The sequence below is a fragment of the Mustela erminea genome, chromosome 1, assembly GCF_009829155.1.
Source record: "Mustela erminea isolate mMusErm1 chromosome 1, mMusErm1.Pri, whole genome shotgun sequence".
In the NCBI taxonomy this organism is placed as follows: domain Eukaryota; kingdom Metazoa; phylum Chordata; class Mammalia; order Carnivora; family Mustelidae; genus Mustela; species Mustela erminea.
In genome coordinates this window covers 161,739,753-161,765,860 of record NC_045614.1, presented here as the reverse complement: position 1 = coordinate 161,765,860, position 26,108 = coordinate 161,739,753, and the positions used below count along the sequence as shown (strand labels likewise).

At 41.2% G+C, this 26,108-nt stretch overlaps 1 protein-coding gene across 29 annotated transcripts in view; it reads left to right on the top strand.

Annotated features, from left to right (window-relative positions):
• Positions 1-25,801, top strand: part of PHLDB2 (pleckstrin homology like domain family B member 2) — a 220,310-nt gene extending 194,509 nt beyond the window's left edge. For 17 of the 29 annotated variants that reach the window (XM_032349463.1, XM_032349431.1, XM_032349417.1 and 14 more), the window contains 10 exons: positions 2,336-2,350; positions 3,395-3,415; positions 5,362-5,397; positions 6,023-6,097; positions 6,894-7,101; positions 17,061-17,151; positions 18,080-18,226; positions 20,287-20,506; positions 24,720-24,805; positions 25,418-25,801. In XM_032349463.1, coding sequence (XP_032205354.1) covers positions 2,336-2,350; positions 3,395-3,415; positions 5,362-5,397; positions 6,023-6,097; positions 6,894-7,101; positions 17,061-17,151; positions 18,080-18,226; positions 20,287-20,506; positions 24,720-24,805; positions 25,418-25,558 — 1,040 coding nt within the window. In that variant the 3' untranslated portion in view covers positions 25,559-25,801. The other 12 variants (XM_032349450.1, XM_032349503.1, XM_032349495.1 and 9 more) reach the window with 10 other exon arrangements.
• Positions 25,802-26,108: the final 307 nt, after the last annotated feature.

Here is a 26,108-nt window from a genome sequence, read left to right as displayed (position 1 = left end):
AGGACACACTAGTGGCCCAGGACCACACTCCCATTGGGCTTTTCATGGGGTCTGAGCCTTTCTTCTATGTGGTTGTGAGGTTTCGTGTAGACTTAGATCCTGGGCATCTTTTATTTCTTAGAAATAATACACTGCATCTGTCATGGAGTTGTCGAATAGTCTTTGTGGCGCTCGGAGAAGTTACTATAATGCATTTCCAGAGGTGAGCTTCTCATCGAGAGGATTAGAGTTGTGCCAACACAGTCATTTAGGTCAACAGTTTATATGGGCCCCAACTTTTGACCAGACGTGGTGCTAGAGACCAAGAACGCAAATAAATGACACAGTCCTCACCCCCTGACATGCTTGTACTCTAGTGAGGAAGAAAGATACATAATAGATGATTTAAGGAGTCCTGAGTGGTTCAGTCAGTTAAGTATCTGCCTTCAGCTCAGGTCATGGTCCCAGAGCCCCACGTCAGGCTCCGTGCTTGGCGGGGAGTCTGCGTCCCCCTCTCCCTCTCCCCCTCTCATATTCTCTCTCTCTCTTGCTTTATCTCAAATAAATAAATAAAATCTTTAAAAAAAAAAAAAAAAGACGATTTAAATGAAATGTGGTACATGCCGTAATGGGGGAATGCCCAGGATATAAAGGGGGCTGCCGATGGAGTGGTGGCCATTTGGGCTCTAAATGCATTCACACATTAGTGGAATTGAAACCCTTCCCTCCAACCAGGCTGGAATTCAGTTCTGACTGCTCAGCCCTTCTGCCAGTGGTACCAGGGGATAAACACAGGTTTCTCGCCAAAAGAAAAAAAAAGAAATATATATATATATATATATATATATATATGTTATGTATATATATTATATATGGATTTGTATATATAAAATGTTTATATGTATGTTTTACATATATATATATGTATATATATATATGCATATATATAGCTCTCTCTCACTTGAATGAGGTTTTTGAATCATCACCAGATGTGGTTTAAGAGTTCAGAGAGCTGTAGTGTTCGTAAGAGAGGTTTATAATGCATGAATGGTTTACAGTGTTAACATGTGAATCAAATACAGTTGATTGAACTTCACTTTTATTTTCTTTGCTATAATTTCTTAAGCTAAAATATCTCTTATGATTTTTAAAGTTAAGATATCTCTTATGATTTATAAATAATAAACATAAGTGAGTCTTGATATTTTGGCTCTCGTTTATCATTGTTCACTTGTGGGTCAAGTCCATTTTCTGTTAAAGCATTTTTCTGTGATATTTATAGACTTTTTCAATGGGTTTTTTTCCACTGGCTGAAGACATCAGAGCTTGGATTGGCCACAAGACCACATTTTATGTCAAAAGTTATTTCTTAAGGAGTAATAAAAACCAGACCTTTATACTAACCAGAGAGATTTGCGAATTCAAGAGCTATTAAGATTATCGTGTAAGAGGATTCTTAATGAGAATTTTGGTGAAACCAAAGGATGCTTGATCTTTATTTTTCTAATCTCCTTTTGCTCAACAAAGAATGGGAATCCCCATGCTGGGTTCATAGAGGAAATGTGAGCCAATTCCATTAAGGCCCCATTAAGGATGAACTCCGCAAAATCCATTGACTTTCAGCTATCTTTCTGCTCTGGTCCTTCACCGATGTGCTTTCCTTTTGTGTATCTGGGAAGACTGCGGCTGCATTCTTTCCTGCTACAGCTCTCCAGCGGGGTTCTTCTTCAAGAATTTCATGTGGTGCTGATGGGGCAACTTCCGAGGAAATCGAGAACCATCCTGTGTGTGTTGGTCCCAGCAGAGGTGATGTGTCTTGTGAAGCCAGAGGAAGAGGGGCAGAGAGTGCAGTTCTCAGAGCCACAATAGACCAGAAAATTGGCAGAATTTTCTCCTAAGCCCCTACAGGTGGCCCATCCCCAGGAGGGATGAATCATTATTGCATTTAGAATTGTTTCACTAACACAGTTTTGGCTTCACTAAAATGGCAAAGGCAAGTAAAAGTCCATGGTTTTGAAAAAACTGGACCCAACGTGTTTTCATTAACTCAGATATAATAGATCTTACCATTTTGGGGGGAGTTACACAATTAACATAAGTGAACTTTTTTTTTTTTTTTTTTTGCTGCTTGTTCATAATGGATACATCAAGAACAATGGTGTAAGTAACAGCCCTCCTTCCATCAGCTCTGTTTTCCTAGAAAAAAGATCTCTGAGAGCAGAGTTTAAAGCAGAGAGCCAGGAACTTAGCTCTTAAAGTTGTAATGCTTATTGGCTTTTGTACCACTTGTGAAATGTTCCTTTGTAAGCTCTCAAATGAATGAAATCTTTGTCCTTTTGTTTTCTGTTAAACGCAGGAAAGTCCAAGAAAGGTATGACAAACCTCCTTGCTTGGTGTTTTTTTGTTTTCAGCAACTAGTGAAAGGTCATTGTTAAGTCATCTTTAAGAAATGATCGGATTTGAAACTGTAAAATAGTGCATTTTTAGCCAAAGGATCATACATTTTATACAATAGAGAAAAATTGCTGCACGTTTGCTAGAAACCCAATCCTGAGGGCAGCTGCTGTTCACTCAGAGGGGCAGCTGCAGGAGCCCCTTTGTTTTTATTACAAGGTCAGACCCTGCAGGAAACCGGGGCGGGGGTGGGGGGGGCATTGTTTTGCAAGACTCAGAATCTAGATAAAGATCAGAGTGGGCATTGTCAGGTATGTAGGCTAAGTGTAAAACAGGAGGCTTCTCCTTTCTAAAGGGCAGGTATAAATAAGGCCCGCTACAAGGGAGGAGGGAAGGATTTAGGACGCTCCTACTTATTTATTCCATTTATGCCCATCGTAGAACACCGACCTGGAGGAATGAAGAGCAGTTTGCGTGACTGGCTTGCATAAATGAGATGCTTATGACTGGGACAGGGTGGCAGAGATGCGGGTGTCAGAGGACGCCCTGGTTATAGAAAATTTGAGGGACTGTGCTTTGAATAACTGAATGGCATTTGATAAATCCTAGCTCTTAAAAACTATGTGCTGCTGTCTGCCGAGGAAAAAGAACTGTTTTATCACTATGATCTCATTTTTATTCTCCCTGTTTTCTGGTTGGCGAATATGTGTGAAAGATGTTTCATTCCAAACGTTACTGACTAACCGTATGCATGTATCTGAAACGTATTATTATTTTTTAACTTCCCAGGTTCCTCTGTAAACTCAGATGGAATCTGGAAGTGTGAACATCCATCTTGCCTTGTTAATCTGGTGTTGTGACTAACACTGCCGAGGATGGCATGTTGAACGTGTCTGTTTTCCTGGTCCCCCGTCATCCTTTTTGATCTTGTCTCTTTCTCCCTTTCTCCGTCTTCCCCCTTCTTCGTCTGTGACTCCTGACTCATCCTGTACCTTCACTCCTGGCTGTGGACTATGGTTAGGAAGAATGAATTTCTCAGCAGGTGAGCTACACTAGCCTAATTTGTCAGAAAGACAGATTAATTTTATCCTCTTAAACCCAGATTATAACCTTAAATCATCTCATTTTCTCTATTAAGCCCAAATAACTATTTAAAGTATACGACACGGGCGCCTGGGTGGCTCAGTCAGTTAAGTGTCCAACTCTTGACGTCGACTCAGGTCATGATCCCAGGGTTGCGGGATCAAGCTCCGTGTTGGGCTTGCACGGGGCTCGGAATCTGCTTAGATTCTCTCCCTCTCCCTCTGCTCCACTCCCCTTTAAAAAGAAAAAAAAAAAGGTAGGAAACCACACATTTGGAAGATATTGGCAACACTGTATATCCCACAGTGGCACAATAGTTAAGTCACAAAGGAGTTTTCAGGTGTAATTAGCCAGAATTCATAGATAGGCGTGAATAGGAATGAGAAATGGGCCTTGCACGTCCTCTCTCCTGGCTCTCTTGGACAGTGATGAGACTTGAGTTGGTTTGGGTTCCTTGCATGGGCTCTGCTGAGAGCCGAGCCTCAGACACTGTCAGCTCTCCCATTATAAACCTTATAACTTCCCTCCAGTGGCTATTTCTGCCTGGGTAGACAGGATGTAGAGCCTTTACAAGGCCCTCTTTGCTTTCTAGTTGCTGTCCCACTGCTGAATGTTATTCTTGCTACATAATTTAAAAACAAAAACAAAAACAACCAAGTAGTCTCAGGGTTTGGGAAAGTCTCATTTTTCCCAGTGCACTTAACTTCGCCCCCCACCCCCACCCCAGATAGTAGACATTCCACTTCCTTATTTAGCTACCGCCAAAACTGGAATTTATGGATGAGAAAATGGATTGATCCAGCAGCTCTTTAGTTCATGACCTCCCCATACTAAATAAATGGGGATCATGTGGTGATCAGGACACCTGGGTCCCTCTCCCCCGGGATAGCTTGCCCCTGTTCTGGGTTTACCTAGCTGCACGAGCACTTCTTGGACCTCCCACCAGGGGTCCTCATTTGGTTCTGTTGCTCTCCTGGGATGTTTCCTCCATTAAAAGTCTCTACCTTCGGACAAGGAGGCCAGAGCCTGGGTCCCAAAGCCAGCTCTTTGGAATCATATGGGTGCAATTCCAGAATCACAGGGAAGAGGTCCAGGCCTTTATTTGTGATTGCAGAAGTAACTGAATTTTTTGAAGTTCAGGAGGGAGGAGGCTAAGTAAGCCAGGTGGTCGCTGAATTCACTGTGATTATTAGTAGAGGGTTGCCAGGTGGGAGAAATGAGCCTGTCCCTGAGGTAGAACATTTCCACTCACCCTGGAAACAAAATTCCTGTGCCAGGAAATACATGCTCATCATTAGCACATGACTTCACTTAAATCTAAGGCACTCGCTCATCCTACCGCCAGAAGGGTGGAAGGTTCTCTCAACATAGAGCCCAACTCCGATGAATAATGGGGTGACCTGGAGGATTTGTGTTCACAACCCTTAGTGTGCTGCACATAGCCACACGGCTGGCCCTTGTGCCCACATCTGACATCTTTGAGTCATTTTAGTGTGCTCTTTCTTCACCTGAGGGCCATAAGTTCATTTTCTTATTTGCAATACTTTTGGAGGAAAAAGAAAATAGTGGGTGATCCGAGGATCAGGACCCACCATCTTCTCTGCTCCTCCAAGAGGGTGTTTGTGGCATCATAGGGATTCGCCTTTCCTCATGTCAGTGCCAAGGAGATAATTCTCGTATGTTTTCAATTCCGTGACTGTCTTTTAGGGAATTGGTTTTCATACAACTAGAAAGTGGCTTCCATGATGTCAGTGCCAGCGTCCACGTTTTCTTTGCCAGTAAGGCTTTTTTGAAAGCATTAGGAAAGATAACATGCGTGACTTTTTCAAATAATTTCTGGTATTGTTTTTTGTTTGTTTGTTTTTGTCCCTCTCCTTTTCATAATAACTGGAAACAATTTAAAAGGAGCGATTAGTAATTCCAAAAATTCAAGTATCAAAGGTAAATATCGGAGTAAAGATTTTTTTTTTTTTTTTAAAGGCACAGGCTCCACGCTTATGAATGCACCGGCTTCACTTACTGCTCCCCACGTTAATCACTATGACTGATGGCCTTCTATCCGTAGTGTCGTGCTGTGCTGTCTTGTGTTGCATCTTCCCTTTGCTGAGTGATATGTGGCTCTTGTGTGTGTATTTGTAATATCTAATTACAACTTATATTAAGGAAGGTTATTTCCCCAGAAACGCCCTCATCTGAACTAACATATTTGCACTTTGATATTTAAAACGACTGCAGGCAAACTCCCTTTGGAACTGTATCCGATGCTTTGTTAAATCCTCACGGATGTGGCTTCTGTTTTTTGGACATTTTTCATTACCAATTAAAAGCCTCAGCAAGGGTAGGTATAGCGCAAGGAAAGAGGCAAAATTCAAATGGTCCAATCATTAACTCTTAATGGATCTGGTAGTAAATTTGATGAGGGAGAAAGGGGTGGGAACCTACTGTTGGCTAGAGAAACATGTTTTTAATGCGTTGAGGAATTGGTTTATCACTTCAATGTCTGTGTCCTGCCTATATGGTACACAGAGAAAGGAAGAATAATTTAACTTTCATTGCCCCAAATCAGCCACTAGCAAGCAAGCCAGAGCAACAACACGAAGTAAAGCCAGTGATCTAACAGGCCAGTTGAGCAAGTACCAAGGTAAGGAGAAAGCCTGGGACTGAGAGCACTTTGGCTGCTCTTGATGTGAGTTCTACATTGTCCTATGGTTGGCCAGCACTAGCTGGCTGAGGGCTGATGGCAAAGGCAGAAAAACAAGAGAGCTCTGTATATGGTAATTAGGAGGGGTGTGCCAATTGGGAGAATTGTTTTAAATCATTGGCTGTGGATGTTTTAAATAATAAGCAGGCAAGGAAAATTGAAAAAAAGAGTAAGAAAAATGTGCAGTTTGGATTTTTACCAGATTAAAAGTGTTAGTGGTAATATGAGTGAGATACAAGTTTCTTAAATCCTATACCTCGATGGTCCGCCTGCTATTTTATGACCAGATGGAGTGTTCCATAAATTTGAATACCATTGAGAAAGTGACTGTCCTAAGACCACACTATTGCTTGTCACCAGGAGTCATCTGGCTTCCCTTGAACCAGCTACTTTTAGAAGATACAGGGCCTTTCATTGTGTTTCTGTTCTGGCTTGGTTTGCCTGTTTGTGTGTGTGTGTGTGTGTGTGTGTGTGTGTGTGGTTATATTCTCAGTCGCGCTGAGATGTGGGAATGGCAAAGGAGAATGTGAGATGATCCACTGACGGAAAAGATCACGCCCAAGACCACCTCGCTTGCACTGAGCATGATGCTGTGTCTTTGATCTTCTTGGCTTCAAAACAAATTAGACCAAAGTCCAAGTTTTGTACGCAGATGTTTTGAGTTGCTGGTTTGAGTCTCAGAAGATCTGAGACTAGAAGATGAGGCATACTAACATATTTATGGCTCTTTCCTTAGGGTATAATCACCAACAGATGAGTGAAGGACAAAGGCAGAAATCTTCTGACTTTTACAACCGCACAGCCTCTGAATCGAATGTCTACTTGAACAGTTTCCACTACCCCGACCACAGCTACAAGGACCAGGCCTTTGACACGCTGAGCCTAGACAGCTCCGACAGCATGGAAACCAGCATCTCTGCCTGCTCACCTGACAATATCTCTAGGTAAGATGTATTCATTGTTGGGGCTTCCAGTTTAGAAATGCACCTGCTGGTCTCATAAAGTAAAGGCATCAGTGTGGAACAACATGTATGTACAAGCCCAGATTTCTGAGACATAGTCTATGGGGCAGAAGAGGGTTGAGTGTCATGGCAGCCTTTGAAAGTAATTTCCTTGTATCCTGTGTGGCTTAACCAGTCAGACATCATATAATCCGTTTTTCTCCTTTACTCTCTTTCTTTACATTTGAGTTCACGTGTATACTGTGCTTCAAAATTTACTTGCCTCTGTTGGTTGATTCCAAGACTCATTAAGACTCCTTTTGATTGAATAAAGAAATCCGACAGTATAATAAGAACTTCGAAGGATTTCTTACATGTCTGTTTCATTAAGAGGAAGGGTTTAGAACTGTTCCACATATTAAAATTTTGGTAAGGATTTAATCATTCACATCCGTATTCATACTTTGAGGCAAGCAAAGATGGTCTTATGGAATTTGGGCTAAAAGCACATCTAAAATATAGATCTGGTCCTAGTACTCTGCCCCTTCAAAAACTACTCCCCTTTGAGTAAAGTCACGTCCTAGAACCTGCATTCTGGATCCCCCCCAACTTGCCCTTCACTCTCTCCTCCTGACATGCCTCACAGGGCTTCTTATTAATTGAGAGGATTACAAATACTCAAATCTCTGTGCCTTTGACCATATTGGTCCCAGGCCTGGAATCAAGTAGTTTGTTCACTCATTGATTTACAGGCTCCTTCATTCATTCCACGAATACTAATGGAGTGCTCTAGAGTCAACAGTGGGCTGGCATTGGGTCATGCTAGCTGGCAAGTGCCAGATGTGCATATTTTCACCTGTGTGTGATCAGTGATGTCATGTTGGTAGTTTGAAATTGACCATGGTGGGAGTATATACTCCACATAAATGGACATTTGCTATATGTCAAGGTTTTCATTTCCCTCCAGAGATCTGATTTACCAGCATGACACTGTCTACCATCAATTTATCCTTCCATTTGTGTATTCACTCAATTCCATACTTACTGAGCACCAGTAGTGTCTGACATTGTAAATATCTTTACCATCCCCATTCCTCTGCTCCCGTCTGAGCCTGGAGAGACTTTCCTTATCTGTTAGGCTTAAACTTAGCTTGGAAACGCAGGAAAAGCTCTCCTTTAGGACCTTTTCCTTCTGTGTTTCCACTGCACTTGACTCTTTTTTCTATTCTATCACTGATCACATGGCAGTATAAAATTTTCTCTTCAGTAATTAATTGGTGATTTCCTCAATGTCAAGGAGGCTGGCTGATTATCTTTTGATTTCTATACCCAGCAGAGATCTTAGCAGATGGTAGGTATTCAGTAAGTGTTGTCTGAGTAAATACCTCAGGATACAGTAAAATGGCCATATTTTCAATTTTGTTATTTTTAAAATTTTTGTTTGGTCTATTTTAATTGGCTGAATTGTTCACTCATTGATTTATAGTCTCCTTCATTCATTCATTCTGCGAATACTAATACTATGATTTCAACCTAAGAAACATCCAATATTCAGTAAATGTTAATTGAGCACTTAGGTGTTCCAAATGCAAACGTATAGCTGGGTCATTGCCATTAACAAACTTCCCTCTGTTGGACTGAAGCCGCAGGCTGGAAGCAGGAGTGCTTGTACTCCTTGGGCAATGATCATGCTCCTTGAAGCAGATCACAGAGGGCTCTTCATCCTGATTTACTTGCTAATCTGTAAAATGGAGGGGTCGTTTCTTGAATACAAGGCAATGATTAATTTTTAAACATTTTGATGGAAAATTACCATCCTGTAAATATAATTTAGTTCTTTATTTGAATGATTTGCTCTCCTCTCACCTATAAGAAGAGAATGACAGAGAGAGAGGGAAAGTAATATCAACAAAATGTACTTAGCTTTCGGTTATTTCATGTTTCACAAATGAAGTGAATATGAGACTTAACTGTAACCAGACACTATAGCCAGAAAATGTTGGCTATAGTGGGGCAATATATATATATATAGGGTTGGGGAAAAGGAGAAGAAGGCAGATGTTACATTCTATGGTAAATAAAGTATACACTGTATTTTCTTTTGGCATTAATGGGTAAAACATTAATATTATTGGATATACCCTATCAGAGAAGGAAAGGAGTCTCTGGGGAAAAATATTAAAGCAACAATAAGAATTGTATTGCTGCTGCTTGTCACATGGGAATGACCTAAATTGAAAGAGGAGATTATGTAATGATAAAGAATAGGGCTTTGAGGGGCTCAGTCGGTTAAGCATCTGGCTCTTGGTTTTAGCTGTGGTTATGATCTCCAGGTCGTGAGATCAAGCCCTCCCATCAGCTCCATGCTCAGTAGGGAGTCTGCTTGAGATTCTCTTTCCCTGCCTAAAAATAAATAAGTAAATCTTAAAAAAAAAAAAAAAAGAGTAAAGCTTTTTGGGAGCTGCCATTATTATTTCAGGTTAGAAGGATTAGTGTTTCATGTTATTCAATATTAAAAGATGCAATAGCTCACTTTTTAAAAATTTTCACCTGACTACATTGGGGGATACACTTGAGCGTGTGGAAGGGGTGGACATCAAACCAGCTGGCACTGGAGATGCTTTGGTGACACCCGCTGTCCTGCACTTGTCCAAGCCAGGCCAGTATGTGCTCAGAACAGAAAGTTTAGAATATTGAGCAATTATTCATAAATGACAGTAAACTGACCAGATGTGGTGCTTTCTGTATAAAAAGACACAAACAAACTCAGCCACCCAGCAACTATGATAGCTTGGTGACAAGAGGAATAAAAGTGGGCATTAAGAGCAAGAACCCAGGGTGCCTGGGTGGCTCAGTGGGTTAAGCCTCTGCCTTCGGCTCAGGTCATGACCTCAGGGTCCTGGGATTGAGCCCCACATAGGGCTCTGTGCTCAGCAGGGAGCCTGCTTCCCCCTCCCCACTGTCTGTCTCTCTGCACACTTGTGATCTCTGTCAAATAAATAAATAAAATCTTAAAAAAAAAAAAAAAGTGAGAGCCCAGATTCCCAACATCAGAGGGACACCCATGTTTCGGGGGCATTTGGTACTTAATTGATATTTTGGAAATAGTTGACTATTCCCCCTCTTCCCAAATAATTGTGAACATTTTGTACCAATACTTCTTTGTTGAACTCATGATAGCTTAACCCTTTATTTACCTGTGTTTTTAAGACTTTGTTTGTGTATTTGAGAAAGCATGCAGGGAGGGGCAGAAGGGCAGGGAGGAAGAATCTCAAGCAGACTCCGCACTGCGCGCCAAGCCCGACGTGGGGCTCGATCCCACAACCTCGAGATCATGACCTGAGCCAAAACCAAGAGTCAGATGTCAAACCGACTGAGCCACCCACGTACCCCTATTTATCTATTTTTGAGCCGTCTGTAGTAGAGAAATACACTCTAAGCTTTTGCCTGTCTTGGCATTTTTCCACTCTCTATCTCTTCCCCCCCTCCAAAAATGGAAAGTAAATATTCATCCCTTCAAATGATCACTCCACACCTCTCATATTTAGTGGCAGGGAGCAGCAGCAGTGCAACAACAGGTACAGGAAATTACCCAAAAAGGATCCGCTTTAATTATAATTACCAAGCATTACGACTTCGGATCTGCACACTTAAGCACTGTGACAGGGCAAGAACTGAATTTATTTTTATTTGCTTGCCCTGTTGGTTTTTCTTAAAATGGTTCCCCGAGGTAGAGAATGAGAATGGTTCTGCTAAATACACCGAGAGAAGAGGACAGCATCACCGTGGAGCCCTCCTGGCAGGTGGTTACCCAGGACCACGGTCCGTTTGTATCCTTAGTTCACGCAGACCTGCCCTGGCGGTGCCAGCCGTCACAGATACCCAGTCACCACAGCCAGAAATTACCAACAGTATGTATTTCATTCGGCTGTCTGACCCGCTGAATGTCAAAGAAAAAGTCAAAGCCAAAGTAGAGATACCTGTCAAAGGCTTAGTATAAAAGGGAGAGGGAGGGAAACAAACATTTGGCTTCTGTACCACCATCTACTTTTAAAAAATTCATGCTATCCTGGGGCGCCTGCGTGGCTCAGTCGTTAAGCGTCTCCCTTCTGCTCAGGTCATGATCCCAAGGTTCTGAGATCAAGCCCCGTGTCGGGCTTCCTGCTCTGTGGGAAGCCTGCTTCTCCCTCTCCCACTCCCCCTGCTTGTGCTCTCTCTCTCTCTCGTTGTCTCTCTGTTGAATAAATAAATAAAATCTTTAAAAAAAAAAATTCATGTATCCTAAGGTAAGTTGTATCCACTGTTATGATGGGAAATAATATGATAAACATCAGGCAAATGGGTAATCAGAAACTAATGTTTGGAATTTAGGACAACACATCCTTAATAAGAACTTCTTAAAGTCAGGTAGCAAGAGGAAGAAGAGACTAACACATCTTCTCTTGGTGAGATTTGCTAAAGCTATGTATTAAAGTACCCTGAAATGATATGTATGTTAAAGAGGCAATTCCATGCTGAAATCCTAATGACAGAAGCCTGGTCTTATGGTTTATTATGTCACAAGAAGCCATTTGTAGAATTACAGAACTACTCAGAGCTGTGGGTACATTGGCCATTTGCTTTTTGTTGAGACATCATTTTTGTGTCTACTAGAAAGTTACTTGAGTCAGACAGTATGTTTGCTTTTTCAGCATCATGACTTACACCCTAAACAAACAAAAAGCTAAGAAAACAGATCCTGGGTTATAGAAAAACGGCAGCGGGGAGTCCATTCTGCATAAAACCTCTCTTCTTCTGAAATTACTGACTTGGCCTAGACCGTGCAGTGTTCTGCTCACCACCTACAATGATATGTTATTATCACAATTGCTATTACTAATTTGCCAAGCCCTGACCTTGCCCTCATACTTGGAGAAAATGTTGGGGGAACTTGATCCTTCATTGTAGCTTAAATGCCAGCACTGTGCATGTGGGGCAGGGCGCAAGACCGGGCATGGAGTTGAGGGCAATCTGTGGCCGAACTTGGGTCTAAGGGATGCTTTCATCTGAATTTGAGATGCTTCAGATTTCTTCACGTTAGGCAAAAGTTTGTATTCTGCTTTTTACCCTAGTCAACACACAGTGTCTGCATTTTATTCTAGGGCGTTCTTTGAGAAGAGATGCAGAAAACCAAAGTGATTTGGGGTTGGGGGACTGTGAGAGGCAGCCAAGCGCCAAAGGGACCAGATGTGTCAAACCATGTGAGAAATGGTTAGGAAGGGTTGGAGGACTTGTTATGCTTTTGTAATATTCAAGGAGCTACTGGACAGAGGAAGGCTAGATGTTTTATGAGGAGTAATAATTTGTTGAAGCTGAAAAAATACCTGAGAAGATTAATTGAAAAGAAATATTCTGGGATACTGGTTCTTTTTTTTTTTTTTTTTTTTTTAAGATTTTATTTATTTACTTGAGAAAGAGAGAGAGAAAAGGAGCAGAGGTAGGAGCAGGGAGAGAGGGAGAAGCAGACTCCCTGCCAAGCAGAGATCCCCACGAGATGTGGGGCTCAGTCCCAGGACTCTGAATCATGACCCAGGCCAAAGGCAGCGGCTTAACCAACTGAGCCACCCACGTGCCCCCAGCTCCATATAGTGGCAATACTGGTGCACTGATGGCCGTCTTGGAAGTTTTATGTGTCGTTGTGGAGAATTTTGTTTAGCCCTCATTAGTTCTGTTCTATTTTGCTTACTTATTTTTTGTATGCCGTTGTTCTTTGCTTTTCTTCTTAAATTTGTTTCTGTTCTTACCTTTGCCTATGAAGTGAATATTCTAAAAAGCCCTAAAAATCTTATATCTGCTATTTAGATTCCTTTACCCTTGGTGAGAGTTTTGTTTTTCTTTATGAATATGGTTTTTACCAAAGTTGGCCAGATACACAAAAAAACCTTCAGTTGATAAAACAGCAGAACATGACTGAGTAGGAGAAGTTGCCAAACTAGTCATCTTTATATCGTTAATGGCCTGATGACTCAGTATCACCAGCATCCTTACGGTAGTCACATGCAAGATCAGAAATGTGTGCCTGCCCTTACGAAGGTCAGAAGTTGGAACAATGGAAAGAAACATGATTCCTCCTATAATGTGGATGCACCTGAGAAGACAAAGATGAGTGTTGTGTTCTAGGTAATGCAGCATCAAGCTTATCTTCAGGGACATCAGACTCTCCTTCTGCATGGCAAGTGCTCAGTATTTCACTTGCTGACATTGGTGTCTGCCATTGATCCCATGGTATGACCAGTCTAGACTTTTCCCTGCATTCCCATTGCCACAGCCTTTCCTTTTCAGCGTAGGCCCAACCCTGACGGGACAGAAAAGTAAAGATGGCGGTGACAGAGTGTCAGAGCAGCAGGAGTTTTGCTAAATAAAAGTGGTTTACCTGTCAAGGAAATATTAACATCAAAAATAGCAAAAGTGGGGCTATAGAGAATAAGTAGGTATCTGTGAATACAAAGTCTTTTTTTAACCAAATAACCAAAGAAGCTCTAAAGTATATAAAATGTAGCTTTAAAAAGTAGGTGACTTTAGGATTCTACAGGTTATGAACACTCAGGTGGTTAAGTGTTAACGTGTATCATTGTTTTCATGTATCAGATGTTTTCCGAAAATTGAGTTCCTTTGGAGCAAAAGTTAAGACATTTATGGAAATATCGCCAAATAAGCAAATTGAATATAATTGGCAGAAAATTAACTATAAATATTATAAAATAAATGGAAAACATCCTGAAAAATTCTAAAAAATGAACAAAAAGATTTAAAGAAGATAACTATTTGAAAACTTAACCCCAGGATATGCCCAAATTACAGATTTATGAAAGACCATGGACTGAAAATATTTGTTTCTAACCAAGTTATATCCAACCCATTCCTCTGGATAGGTTTCCAGGAGCTCAAAGTCATACTTAGGCCAATAAATGGAAGCTAGATTTTGGTTCAACTTATCAACATTCTAACAATGTTGTCTAAACAATGAAAGAAGGGATACAGTAAGTTTTTCCGTAATTAACAATGTTCAGGCACAAACTAGATGAAAAGATGAGTATGTTCTAGAAAGAACTAAAGGACAGATGGGGGTAGACTATTGGTGAGTTTTTAAGACCTGAGACTTAGTGAAATTAAATTATTTATTTCCAAATCAATAGGAGACATAAGACATAGACACCTGATGTCACAGACAACACAATCGAATATAAACACGATACTGTGTGATTACAGGGCCTGATGTTTGTCTTTGGCTCTCTTAGCTGAGCTGATGAAGTGTGCCACTTAACATCTATGACCTTGATTGTTCTTGATAAAGAAGATACACATTCCTGTACAAATATTAAAGATTCTTTCTTTAATTATTACTGGTTGAAAAGAACAGAACTTACCCTTTGTACCTCCCCCAACAGTTCATGGAAATGAACTGTTCTCTCTTTATCAGGAGAACACACCCAGCTAAAAATGGACTCAATGTAACCCTGCAAAGTACAGAGATATTAGTTAAGCTTCTAAGGACACAGCAGTCCTAAGGCTGTCCCTTTCCTGGATGGATGCAATTTTTCTAAAAGACAATTTTTTAGAGTGGCTTTAGGTTCACAGCAAAATTGAAAAGAAGGTACAGAGAGTTTCCATATACCCCCTGTCCCCACACACGCACAACCTCCCCCCACCAGAGTGGTGCATTTGTTACAATTGATGAACCTATATTGAAACGTTATTATCACCCAAAGTTACAACTGGGTTCACTTTTGATGTTATGCATTCTGTGGGTTTGCACAAATGTGCAACATCATGTATCGATCATTATAGTGTCATAGGGAGGGTTTTCATTGCCCTGAAAATCCTCTGTGCTCTGCAGATTCATCCTCCCCATCCCCCCCCCACAGCCCACCCCACTTCAAACCACTGGCCACCACTAATCTTTTTTACTGTCTCCATGGTTTTGACTTTTCCAGAATGTCATCAAGTTGGAGTCAAACAGTATTTAGCCTTTTCAGATTTGTCTTCTGTTACTTAGCAATATGCATTTAAGCTTCCTTCATGTCTCTCCATGGCTTGATAGCTCATTTCTTTTTTTTTTTCCTAAAGATTTTATTTATTTATTTATTTGACAGAGAGAGAGATCACAAGTAGGCGGAGAGGCAGGCAGAGAGAGAGAGGAGGAAGCAGGCTCCCTGCTGAGCAGAGAGCCTGATGCGGGGCTCGATCCCAGGACCCTGAGATCATGACCTGAGCCAAAGGCAGAGGCTTTAACCCACTGAGCCACCCAGGCGCCCAAGCTCATTTCTTTTTAATGCTAAATAATATTCCATTGTCTGGAAGTACTACAGTTTATTCATTTACCTGAAGGATATCTTGGTTGCTTCCAAATTTTGGCAGTTAGGAATGAAGCTACTGTAAAACTTCTGCTACTGATTTTAAGATAAACCATATGTACTGTGTTACTGTGGTCATTTATCTCAGTAAAGGAATTTAGCCCTGTGTTTGAAACATTCTAGATTTGAGTTGTTCAACAGTATCACATGGGGAGAATATACTAAGCATTATCCTTTTCATTTTCATAAAAATCAATTTTTATGTAAATGCATCTGGCATGAATCCCTACTGTGTGCCAGGTGATGGAAGATACAGGAACAAAAGTGTCTCTGTCCCCAAGAGAGTCTAGAAAACAAGCATTTATTAAATGCTTAATTTAATAAATTAGGAAACAACATTGGTTCTCTATGGCTGAGACATCAGAGTAAGGAAGTTTTGACCTACGTCATGCCTTTTTTTCTAAAACACTCAAATTAAATGTAAGAGAAAAATAACATTTTTGGTTAGTGTTAATCACTTCCACATTCTTTTCTTTCTCTTTATTTACCCTAACTGTTCTTACAGCCTTTACTCCTTTTGGTTTTTTCCTTCACTCATCTGAAAGATGTCTTTCTCAAGATGTATTTCTTTTGAGGCTCTGGATTCCCTTCATGGAGGTTCCCTCATCGGTATGGTGGATGAGTATTATTGACAAAACTGCCACCACCCTTCTGTCGCAACTTTAAGAGGTTTTTGTGTGTTTTTTTTAAATTGGCATCATCATGTGAGAAAGAAAAGTCCCTGTGTGTGTGTGTGTGTATTTTTTTTTAAGATTTACTTATTTATTTATTTGGCAGACAGAGATCATAAGTAGGCAGAAAGGAGGCAGAGAGAGAGGGGGAAGCAGGCGGCTCCCTGCTGAGCAGAGAGCCCGACGATCCCAGGATTTTTTTTTTTTAAGGACCCTGAGATCGTGACCAGAACCAAAGGCAGAGGCTTTAACCACTGAGCCACCCAGGTGCCCTGTGTGTGTGTATTTTTAAAAGTAACCTCTACACATAATGTGGGGCTCAAACCCATGACCTGGAGATCAAGAGTCACATTCTCTCCTAACTGAGCCAACCAGGCACCCCCTAAAATGTCCACGTGTATAGAGGCATAGCAAAAAAGCAGCTGGGGACACACTTCCAAGACAAATAAAGTGACTTCACACCATAGGTGTCATGTCTGTAGAACTTCGGTGATTGTCTTATTGGCCTGGTATCTCTGAACAATTAAAGGAACAGGAAACCCTCCCATGGTCTGTAATTTTTAGACTCTGGAAAAAGCATCTTGAAAACTCACTTCGTTAGATTTAGTTGGGGTTTGTTTATTTATGAGTAAAGCACTCTACTTTGGTATTATCTTTCTTGCCTATAGTTTGTCTCCTAAACTGAGGTAAATCAATGGTACCTACAGTTTTCAGAGCTGAATTGACTGGCCCACTCAGGCCAATGACTTTGCCAAATAACATCCTTTAAATGACCTCAGATCGTGTCACGTGCCTTCCAGGAAGCTGTGCGTGTGTGTGCGTGTGCGCGTATGTGTATGTGTGTCAAGAGACCTCAATCTCAAGCAACATTCTTAAAAGGCCTTTGTGTTCTCTTCAGTGCCAGCACGTCAAATATTGCCAGGATAGAAGAAATGGAGAGACTTTTGAAGCAGGCTCATGCAGAGAAGACCCGGCTGCTTGAGTCCAGGGTAGGTGTACTATCTTTACGCAAGAGGTCCGTGAGGCAGCGGTTCATCCTCCTGCACGTGACAGGAAACTGTCCTTGGGTCTTGAGAAGCAATATAATCTTGAGAGTAATCACTCAACCCTGTTGGTCTCATTTTTTTTTTTTTTTAATCTGAAAAGTAACGGTGGTAGAGAAGATTTCTAAGGCTCCTTACTGCACCACAACTTTTTGTAATTTAAAATATGTAGAGTGTCAGCGTTGACCGAAATGAGTGCTTTGTATTGCATTTTCCCTTTGATGGCCACTTTGTTTGCCTGCCAAGGAACAAGAAGAATGTCATATCTTTATGGACTCTCCCTTCCTTGCCAGCTTGTGTGAACTGTGCTATTATAATATTTAAAATCCCAAGTTATTGTGACTGTATTTCAAGCCAGAATCTGAACTTCCTTAGGAATCCCCCAAATGCCTTTGCATCCTGCCTTAAAGGGCCCCTCCTTTCCTTTTCTGACTTCCCTCTGAGCTTCCTCTCCCACTGACCTTAAGCCAGGAAGCCGCAGAGCAACAAAGGAACTAGAAGGACCAGGACTGATGGCCTTTGGTTAAAAGATGGCCTTCGAAAGGAGGGCTAAATGCCTCGATTAGTGTTGGGTGACAATTTGTGATCCTTTTTATTAAAAGTGGGAGAGCGGTGGTCGTCTGTATGAAATGACTGAATACCACAAGTGGGATTTTCACCTAGTATTCAATTGTTGATTAAATGTGGAGGCTGCCTTTCTGTGTGAGATGATTTTGAAAACTATGTGAGAGAGGTGATTTTAGTCTAGGAGGTCTATTGAAGCACCCAGGCTATACAACCAGCAGTTATCTAGTGAGAATTTTCTTTTCCATTAGTTGGAATCGTTAAAGGGTAACCAACATGTCTTAATTTTGTTCTGCATGATGATATTTAGGAACGGGAAATGGAAGCCAAGAAACGAGCTCTGGAAGAAGAAAAACGACGCCGAGAACTTCTGGAAAAACGATTGCAGGAAGAAACTAGCCAGCGGCAGAAGTTAATTGAAAAGGAAGTAAAAATAAGGGAGAAACAGAGGGCACAGGTTGGTGGGACAATCTGGATGGCTTAGAATAGGTCGCCCCCTGGTGGTCATTCTGCAGAAGACGGTCATGCCCCTCAGGATACCTTTCCAGACCCCTTGCTGCCAGCAGCCCTTGACATGTGACTGATAAGAAACAGATGGGGGTTCAGAGACCAAAAAATGTATGTTTATCTCAAAACTCATTGGCATCTACTAACCAAATGGCACATTTCTCTAGGCATGTGTGGTACATTTTTATGGGAGAGGCATTTTTCTTCTACCCCTTCTGTGCAGTGTATTTAAAATAAGCATGTTTTTTTCTAAGCAGCTTTGAAAAACGAAGTTTGACTTACCACTGAAAACAAATAGAACACCCAAACTGAACCTTTGGTTGAGGAAAAGAAGAGGGTCTAGTAAGCTATTTTTGGAAGCAAACACTCCAGAACAAATAACAATTTTACCAACCCAATTTCTTGGTAGTGTTAGTGGTTTTTCTGTTTTGTTTTGGTTTTCTAACCACTGTATTGTCACATATGTCCTTTTGCTACAGCCGTCCACACATGTGTGCAAGGTCACTGAACTCAAACAAAACTCAGGAAAACCACGCATTTCCTTTAACTTCCTCTCTGGTTTATCTTAGAGTTTGAATCTCTGTCACTAAAGCTGCCTACATAATATATGTTTGCTGAGGAACTAAAATGAAATTTCATCCTGCGCCCTTTAATATAAGGTTCAAATCCATTTTGCCAAGGTTTACTAGGCTTCATAAAAGGTGCCACCTCCCCTATTCTTTAGAGCTGCTGGCAGTGTGGTAACACAGCAGTGAGAGACTGACTCTCTTGAAGACTCTGTGTGTTTTGAAGCATCAGTGTCTGTGACAGCTGTCTGAAGTCAAACACCACAGAATCAAAGGCAAAATATTGAAGGAAAAGTACAGAGGAAAACGTGTTCATTTTATTTCATTATGTTGATCCTCTGCAAATTATGATTCGCAGTGAAGGTCATCCATGCCTGCCTATTATTTGAAGCCAAACCAGAAAGCATAATTCTATTTTAATCCTAATGATAAGGTTTGCCTCTGAGTATATATTTAGGTCATTTCCCCCAGGGCAGAAGGGCAGGGTTATTTAACAGAATAAATGAAACACCATCTTAGAAACATGACCCTTGGCGATATAAGCTTCCTGGATTAGATGATCCTTTCCTCCAACCATAGTAAAATAAAAAGCATCTATGTAGCTCTTGTTCATATTCGCTCATTGCGCAGCTCATTGAGTATGGCTTTGATTCTACTGCTTACCTTATTTTAGCTTCACTTTTCAAAACCAACATCTCTGCCTTTGATTTCTGTCAGGAAGAGTGTGTGAGTTGACCTGTTATAGCTTTGGGAGATCTTGCAGAGGGTAGGGTGGGGGGAAGTACTAAATAATGTTCACCCATCAGGTCGTGTTTGAGAATATTGAAGAACTGATGTTAGGTTATATTGGTAGAGGTTCAGGGAACTTCACAGGAAAGGACTCCTCATCTGGAGGAAGCAGCCAAGGGAACTACATGCTTCAAAGGAGTCCCTGTTTTTAAGTGCTAAGTACCTCCTACAAAGCTAAGGTTAATGGCATTTTCCCATTTTCTCGTCTGTCCATTTCTTTCTTTTTTTTTTTTTTTAAGAGTTTATTTGACAGACAGAGATCACAAGTAGGCAGAGAGGCAGGCAGAGAGAGGGGGACGAAGCAGGCTCCCTGTCAAGCAGAGAGCCCGATGAAGGGCTCGATCCCAGGACCCTGAGATCATGACCTGAGCCGAAGGCAGAGGCTTAACCCACTGAGCCACTCAGGTGCCCCTTGTCTGTCCATTTCAAGGAGTAGAATCTATTCCCCTGAGTTTATCCACCTCCCACCCCCACATATTGTAGCATCCTTCTTAAAATACTATGCACTTCTTAAAACTCTAATGTTTATCTCAAGTTCCTCTAATCATGTGGACATTTTAACACTTAAGCTTTCCAGTTCATGTCCACACCTAAACATCTGTGGCCTGAAACGCAACAAATATTTAGCTATATTTGACATGGTTTTCTCTTCCAGGCTCGACCTCTGACACGCTATCTGCCTGTCCGGAAAGAAGACTTTGATTTGCGAAGCCATGTAGAGACTGCTGGCCACAATATTGATACATGTTATCATGTGTCAATCACAGAGAAGACCTGCCGAGGATTTCTTATCAAAATGGGTGGAAAAATTAAAACTTGGAAAAAACGATGGTTTGTTTTTGATCGGAACAAGCGCACTTTCTCTTATTATGCAGGTGAGTGATTAAAAGAAAATGCTAAGTGATATAGTCAGATCAGGAACTCTCCGTTAAAGAGCAAAGGTAATAAACGTCAGGCTGGATGGGTTGATTGGTAAGTAATAGAATTAATAGCAATCTTGGCTTTGCGGGTATGTATTATTTTATATTCAGGATAGTCCCCCTGATATGAGTTTCCTCTCTAGAAATAATAAAAACTACATATTATTTAAAAAGGGTGAGTTCGTGGGGTGCCTGGGTGGCTCAGTCAGTTAAGCGTTTGCCTTCAGCTCTGGTCGTGATCCCGGGTGCTGGGATCGAGTCCTGCATTGGGCTCCCTGCCCAGCAGGAAGCCTGCTTCTCCCTCTCCCACTCCCCCTGCTTGTGTTCCCTCTCTCTCTGTCAAATAAATAAATAAAATCTTTAAAAAAAAAATGAATTCATCTCTTCCAGTTCTGAAATAAGCTGAAGTCCAAATAAGTAGTAAATGGAATTTTCCTTTTTAGACCAACATATTGGCTTTTAAACCAGGAGGCCAGAAAAAAAGGTTTCTGTTTATTTATTTATGGTCATCTGCCCTATTTAAGTCACACACAATTAGGCAGCCTTGGCTGACAGTCACTCAGCTAGAGTTTATAGACTAGAGTGGTTATTGAAGCAGAGGGTAAAGCTCATCAGTGAACAAGTGACAAGTAAGTATTTACTAAGTGACTGAATTCTTTTTGGATTCTTTAAATGATGGATTATGAGAAAACTACCCTACTGAATCTTTGAAAAATACAGGAATATGGATGTAACTGAGGTTCTTATTAAGAAGTCTCCCAGGTCACATAGGAAACACATCCATTGTTGAGTCCAGGTCACGTTCTGCTCTCTTCAACAATTGAAGAAAAATAGTATCAAGCCAGAGGTCATGAAGAGACCCTTCTCTGTGGTGAAGGTATCACCATTTATGAGCACTGTCAGAAATTGTTACACTGGTGTCATAAATAAGAAAAAATGGCCCAGTCCCTTCATCTATGGTGTGAGGTCAGGATACATTTATAGAGAAGTGCAAATGACCAAGAAGCCATGTGAAAGAGGGGGAACACGGCTTGCGGGGCCCCAGAATTGGGGTGAGGAGGGGTAGGGGTGCATACCTTTGGGAGCACTTTGGTGGGGCCCCAGTTAATCCAGCAGCTAGTGGTCTGAAGAAGGTGGCCCAACGCTCAGGGGTTCCCCGCTTGCCTCTCTTGGGCTTTCTGATGTCGGGTTTATTAAGAATCCAGAGATGTTCTCTTCAGTTAGTACAACAGAAAAGATGCTAGTTGAAGGAGAAATCCCAATTTAGTGTTGGCAAAATCCACAAACAAAACTTTGCACTGTGCTAGTCTCCACAGACAATCTCACCCAGAATTTTCCAAAAGTAAAATTTTAATTAGCAACTTCAGATAAAACAGCTTCACTCTTCTCTGCTTCTCTTCTCTTTCCTTCCTTTGGCAGCCTGCTCAGTTGTTCAGTTCCCCTTCCTTCTGACCCGTGTCAGAACCTGTGCTCCTTCTGACTATGTAAATGCATTTTTCTACATTCAAACTTCTTGATGATCAGTTTTCATTTTGTTTTGTTTTGTTTTAATGATTGATTACTCAGAACTGTAATACATAATACAGGCAAAAATTACATTTTGTTCAGGTCTTTATTTTTTTAAAGATTTTATTTATTTATTTGAGAGAGAGTGCAAGAGACAGAGCACAAGCAGGGGCAAGGGAGAGGGAGAAGGAGAAGCAGACTCCCTGCTGAGTTGGCAGCCCCAGGCAGGGCTCGATTCCAGGACCCCTGGATCCCGACTTGAGCTGAAGGCAGACACTTAACCGATTGAGCCACCCAGGCACCCCTCATTCAGGTTTTTAATATTCACGTATTATATAACTGGCCAGGGAGTCCTAGTTTGACAAATGCTGTTCGTTAGGCTCTGTTTATAGCCATCATTATCTTGTCTGCCCCCCTCATCCCCAGTCTCCCCAAACATCACTAAGTGCAGGAATGGATCAGTCCACAGGAAGCCATAGAGATCGCAGTTCAGGCTGGACTAGACCCCCCAGGCGCCGTACCCCTTCAGCTCCCGCTGAGGTAGATGGGCTCTGTGTTTGTGACGGAGCTGTCACCACGAGTGCTGACACTGTTTTAAGTCCCTGTGCTGATCATGCCCCCAGGCCTCCATATTAACTCGGTACCCTTAGAAAAGTCTCTAAAGAAAACTGAGACCCAGAGAATATATCTGTAAATTGATGGGATAATGTTGTGGAAACTGAATGAACAGCTTTCTCGTGTCAGTTTATAATAGCATTATTGATTCTCTTAGTTCACCCTGTCCTTGTGAGGTCAGTGTTTTTTAAGCTCTTTCCCATATAAGAAGTGCCCTACAAACAAAAATTTCATTGCCCAGTTTTCTGCCTCCTTGAAACATTGGTAAGATTTACTTTCATCTCCAGATTTTATTTAACATCTGTTTTCAGAAAATAAAGTGTTGCTGCGTTCCCATTAATATTACAGAATCCTTCCCCATGAATATTTGAGAGACACTCTGACCTCTTTAACAGAAACTGATGGAAACCCAATGAACATGGCATGAATTAAAACAGTGTTTCCTGAGAAAGGGTAAAACAAGCATACAAATATGGTCCATGGTCAAATAGGGTCAAATAAGTCAGGGAAATACTGAGTTAAATGTACTTCAACAGCTTTTTATTTTCCACTGAACTTCTCAGAGCTATTGTTTTTTAGACTAGCTTTTTGTTGTTAAAAAAAGACATTCATGAATACAATTCTTAAAAATAGAACAGAAGTCCATATAATGAAAGTCTCTTTCACATCACAAACGTTCTGACCTTTTCTCCATTTGCATGTATGTTTCACTGTATCTATGCATTCTTTCTTTTTTTATACAGTTGGGGCCAATTATTCACTTTGTTCATAACGTTGTTCACATAACAGTATTTCAAGATTTTTCTCTAATAAGCACACACAGACCTAGTCTTGAATTTCAGTGGCTGTGTGGATTTCACTGTATGGCCGGTCTCTAATTGAATCAGTCCCTTGTTAAATTCAAGCAGATTTTTTGCAGTCTTCTGCCATAATGAACACAAATCCATGTGCTTGTGCATGAGTAACTCTGATACAATAAAGCTTGAGGAGTGGAATTGCTGAGTGAGAGGATTATTTGCATTTTTAATCGGTTTGTTTTCCCAAACTGCCTTCCCAAAGCTTTCTTATTTGCACTTCCACCAGCAGCATATGATAGAGTCTCTTTCTTTGCAACCCCATCCATGCTTTTAAAATTCTTTAGTATGCTCGCATGCATTTATGATCTTACAAAATAGTTCAAGAATTTATTAGATCCCAGAGGGATCCTGTTTGGTTGCTGGTTTGGTCGGTTGGTTTTTGTTTCTGTTTTTGTTTTTTTAAAGATTTTATTTATTTATTTGACACAGAAGAGAGAGAGAGAGAGAAAGATCACAAGTAGGCAGAGAGGCAGGCAGAGGGGGGGGGAAGCAGGCTCCGAGCTGAGCAGAGAGCCCGATGCGGGGCTCGATCCCAGGACCAAGAGCATGACGTGAGCTGAAGGCAGAGGCTTAACCCACTGAGCCATCCAGGCACCCCTGCTTGGTTGTTTTTCTTTGGTTTGGTTTTTATGGCAAATTTGATGAAATCTTAGAAATCGCTTGGAAAATGCTGCATTGAAAGGATATTAAATTACTGACAAGAAGCTCTTTCAGGAACAGGAGAAAAAGCATGCTGGATAAGAAATTCATAGGAAAGGAATATAAGTAGTATATTATTTTAAATGATGTCCAAAAATACCCTTCTTACAAATTTCATTACAACAGCCTCTACATACTAATGTCTCCGGGACAACCACTGGTCTAGAGAATGTGAGGAGATCATCTGTATCTGTGACAGTGGTGGTTATAATTTGTGTGCTAATTTGACCGTCAGGAGCTCTGGGTTGTCTTTTGACTGAAGATTTGCTGGAAAGCCTTGGGCAAAGTCAATTAGTCTCTGAGGTTTGGGCTGAGTTTTCCTTTTTTTCATGGTTTTATTCAGTATAGAAATGGGCTAATGCCTTCACCTAAATTATCCAAATTAATCTTAGGTAATTTAAAAACTGGATCAGTATTGTAATAATTATACTGAAATTATAATGTTTCCAGTCATTCCGTGGTGATAAAGTATTTTAACACTATTATTGCAGACAAGCATGAAGCTAAATTAAAAGGAGTGATATACTTCCAAGCCATTGAAGAAGTGTATTATGATCACCTCAAGAACGCTAATAAGGTAAACACTGATTTTCAGATTTCTGTCCTTTGAATGCATAATTAAGTTGGGAGAAAAGATGTTTTTTGAACCCCATACAATTTAGATTTGTTGTTCTGACATAACTGATTGATATAATAATTACGGTTCTAGAAAAGCGAACACAGAAGTAATTAATACAGCTGATCTTTTGAGGGGGGACAAAGTCATGGTGAAGTGAGAAAATTGGTCGTATTCGTTTAGACCTTGTGAAGTGACTTTTGATGAGGGTCTAAGAAGGAGCTACTACTTGCTTGTAAGGAAGATTCTTAGCAGGCTAAGAAGAGCTGTCATTTATGGAGCACCCACTATCAAAGAGGTACCGGCTAGAGCTCTGCCTACAGCGTGGCTGCTGAGAGGCCTGCCTGACGAGCTCTCTGTGTGAGATCTCTTGTGCAGAAAGTCTGGAAACACACCCGACCTCCAGAAAGTGCTGCAGGTGGGGCCCCAGGTTCTACCAGAACAACAGTAACACCAATGGAGAGTTCGTACATCTAGAACTTCTAAAGAGGAAGAAGCCGTCCCCTATGTCTGGGTCATCTCAGGTGGTTTCAGGGTGTTTGTTTTACCTTCCTTTTCCTTTTCTGATTTTAGAGCCCTAACCCACTACTCACCTTCAGCGTCAAGACGCACGACAGAATCTACTACATGGTCGCGCCGTCGCCGGAAGCCATGCGGATCTGGATGGATGTGATCGTCACCGGCGCGGAAGGATACACGCACTTCCTGTTGTAGGGCCCCGGGCGGCACCGCCCACAGCAGGGCCGACTGCAGTCATCCACCAGAACGAAGCCATATTCCATCCCAGACCGGAGGACCCGGCGCACGCATCCCTCTCGCTCTGTATACTCAGAACTCCTTTTATAGTAACAGGAAGTCATTTATAAAAGAGAAGAAAAGGGGTTTACATCCAAAGCGGGATGATAAGTAGCAAAAGGATTGAAGCACCTATGAGAAAAAAAAAACAAAAAACAAAAACACTATTTTGGTAAATAGCATCACTTATAGGAACGTTTCTTATAAACTATTTTTGCCGATTGTTTACTTTGGTGAAATAAATGGAACGGTTTACAAAATGTGTGTACCTGGAAATAGGAAATTATTGTAGCACCCCAGTTACTGGTAGTGACATTATTGCTTATCAACCGGTTTTTTAAAAAAGCATTTTGCTGGAGGTTATTTTATAAATAGAAGCAAATAAGGGTTTGGAAGGGAATATATTTTTAGGAGGCATTTTGCCCTAATTATTAAGTACTGCGCCTAAACCAAAGACTTGATATGACTT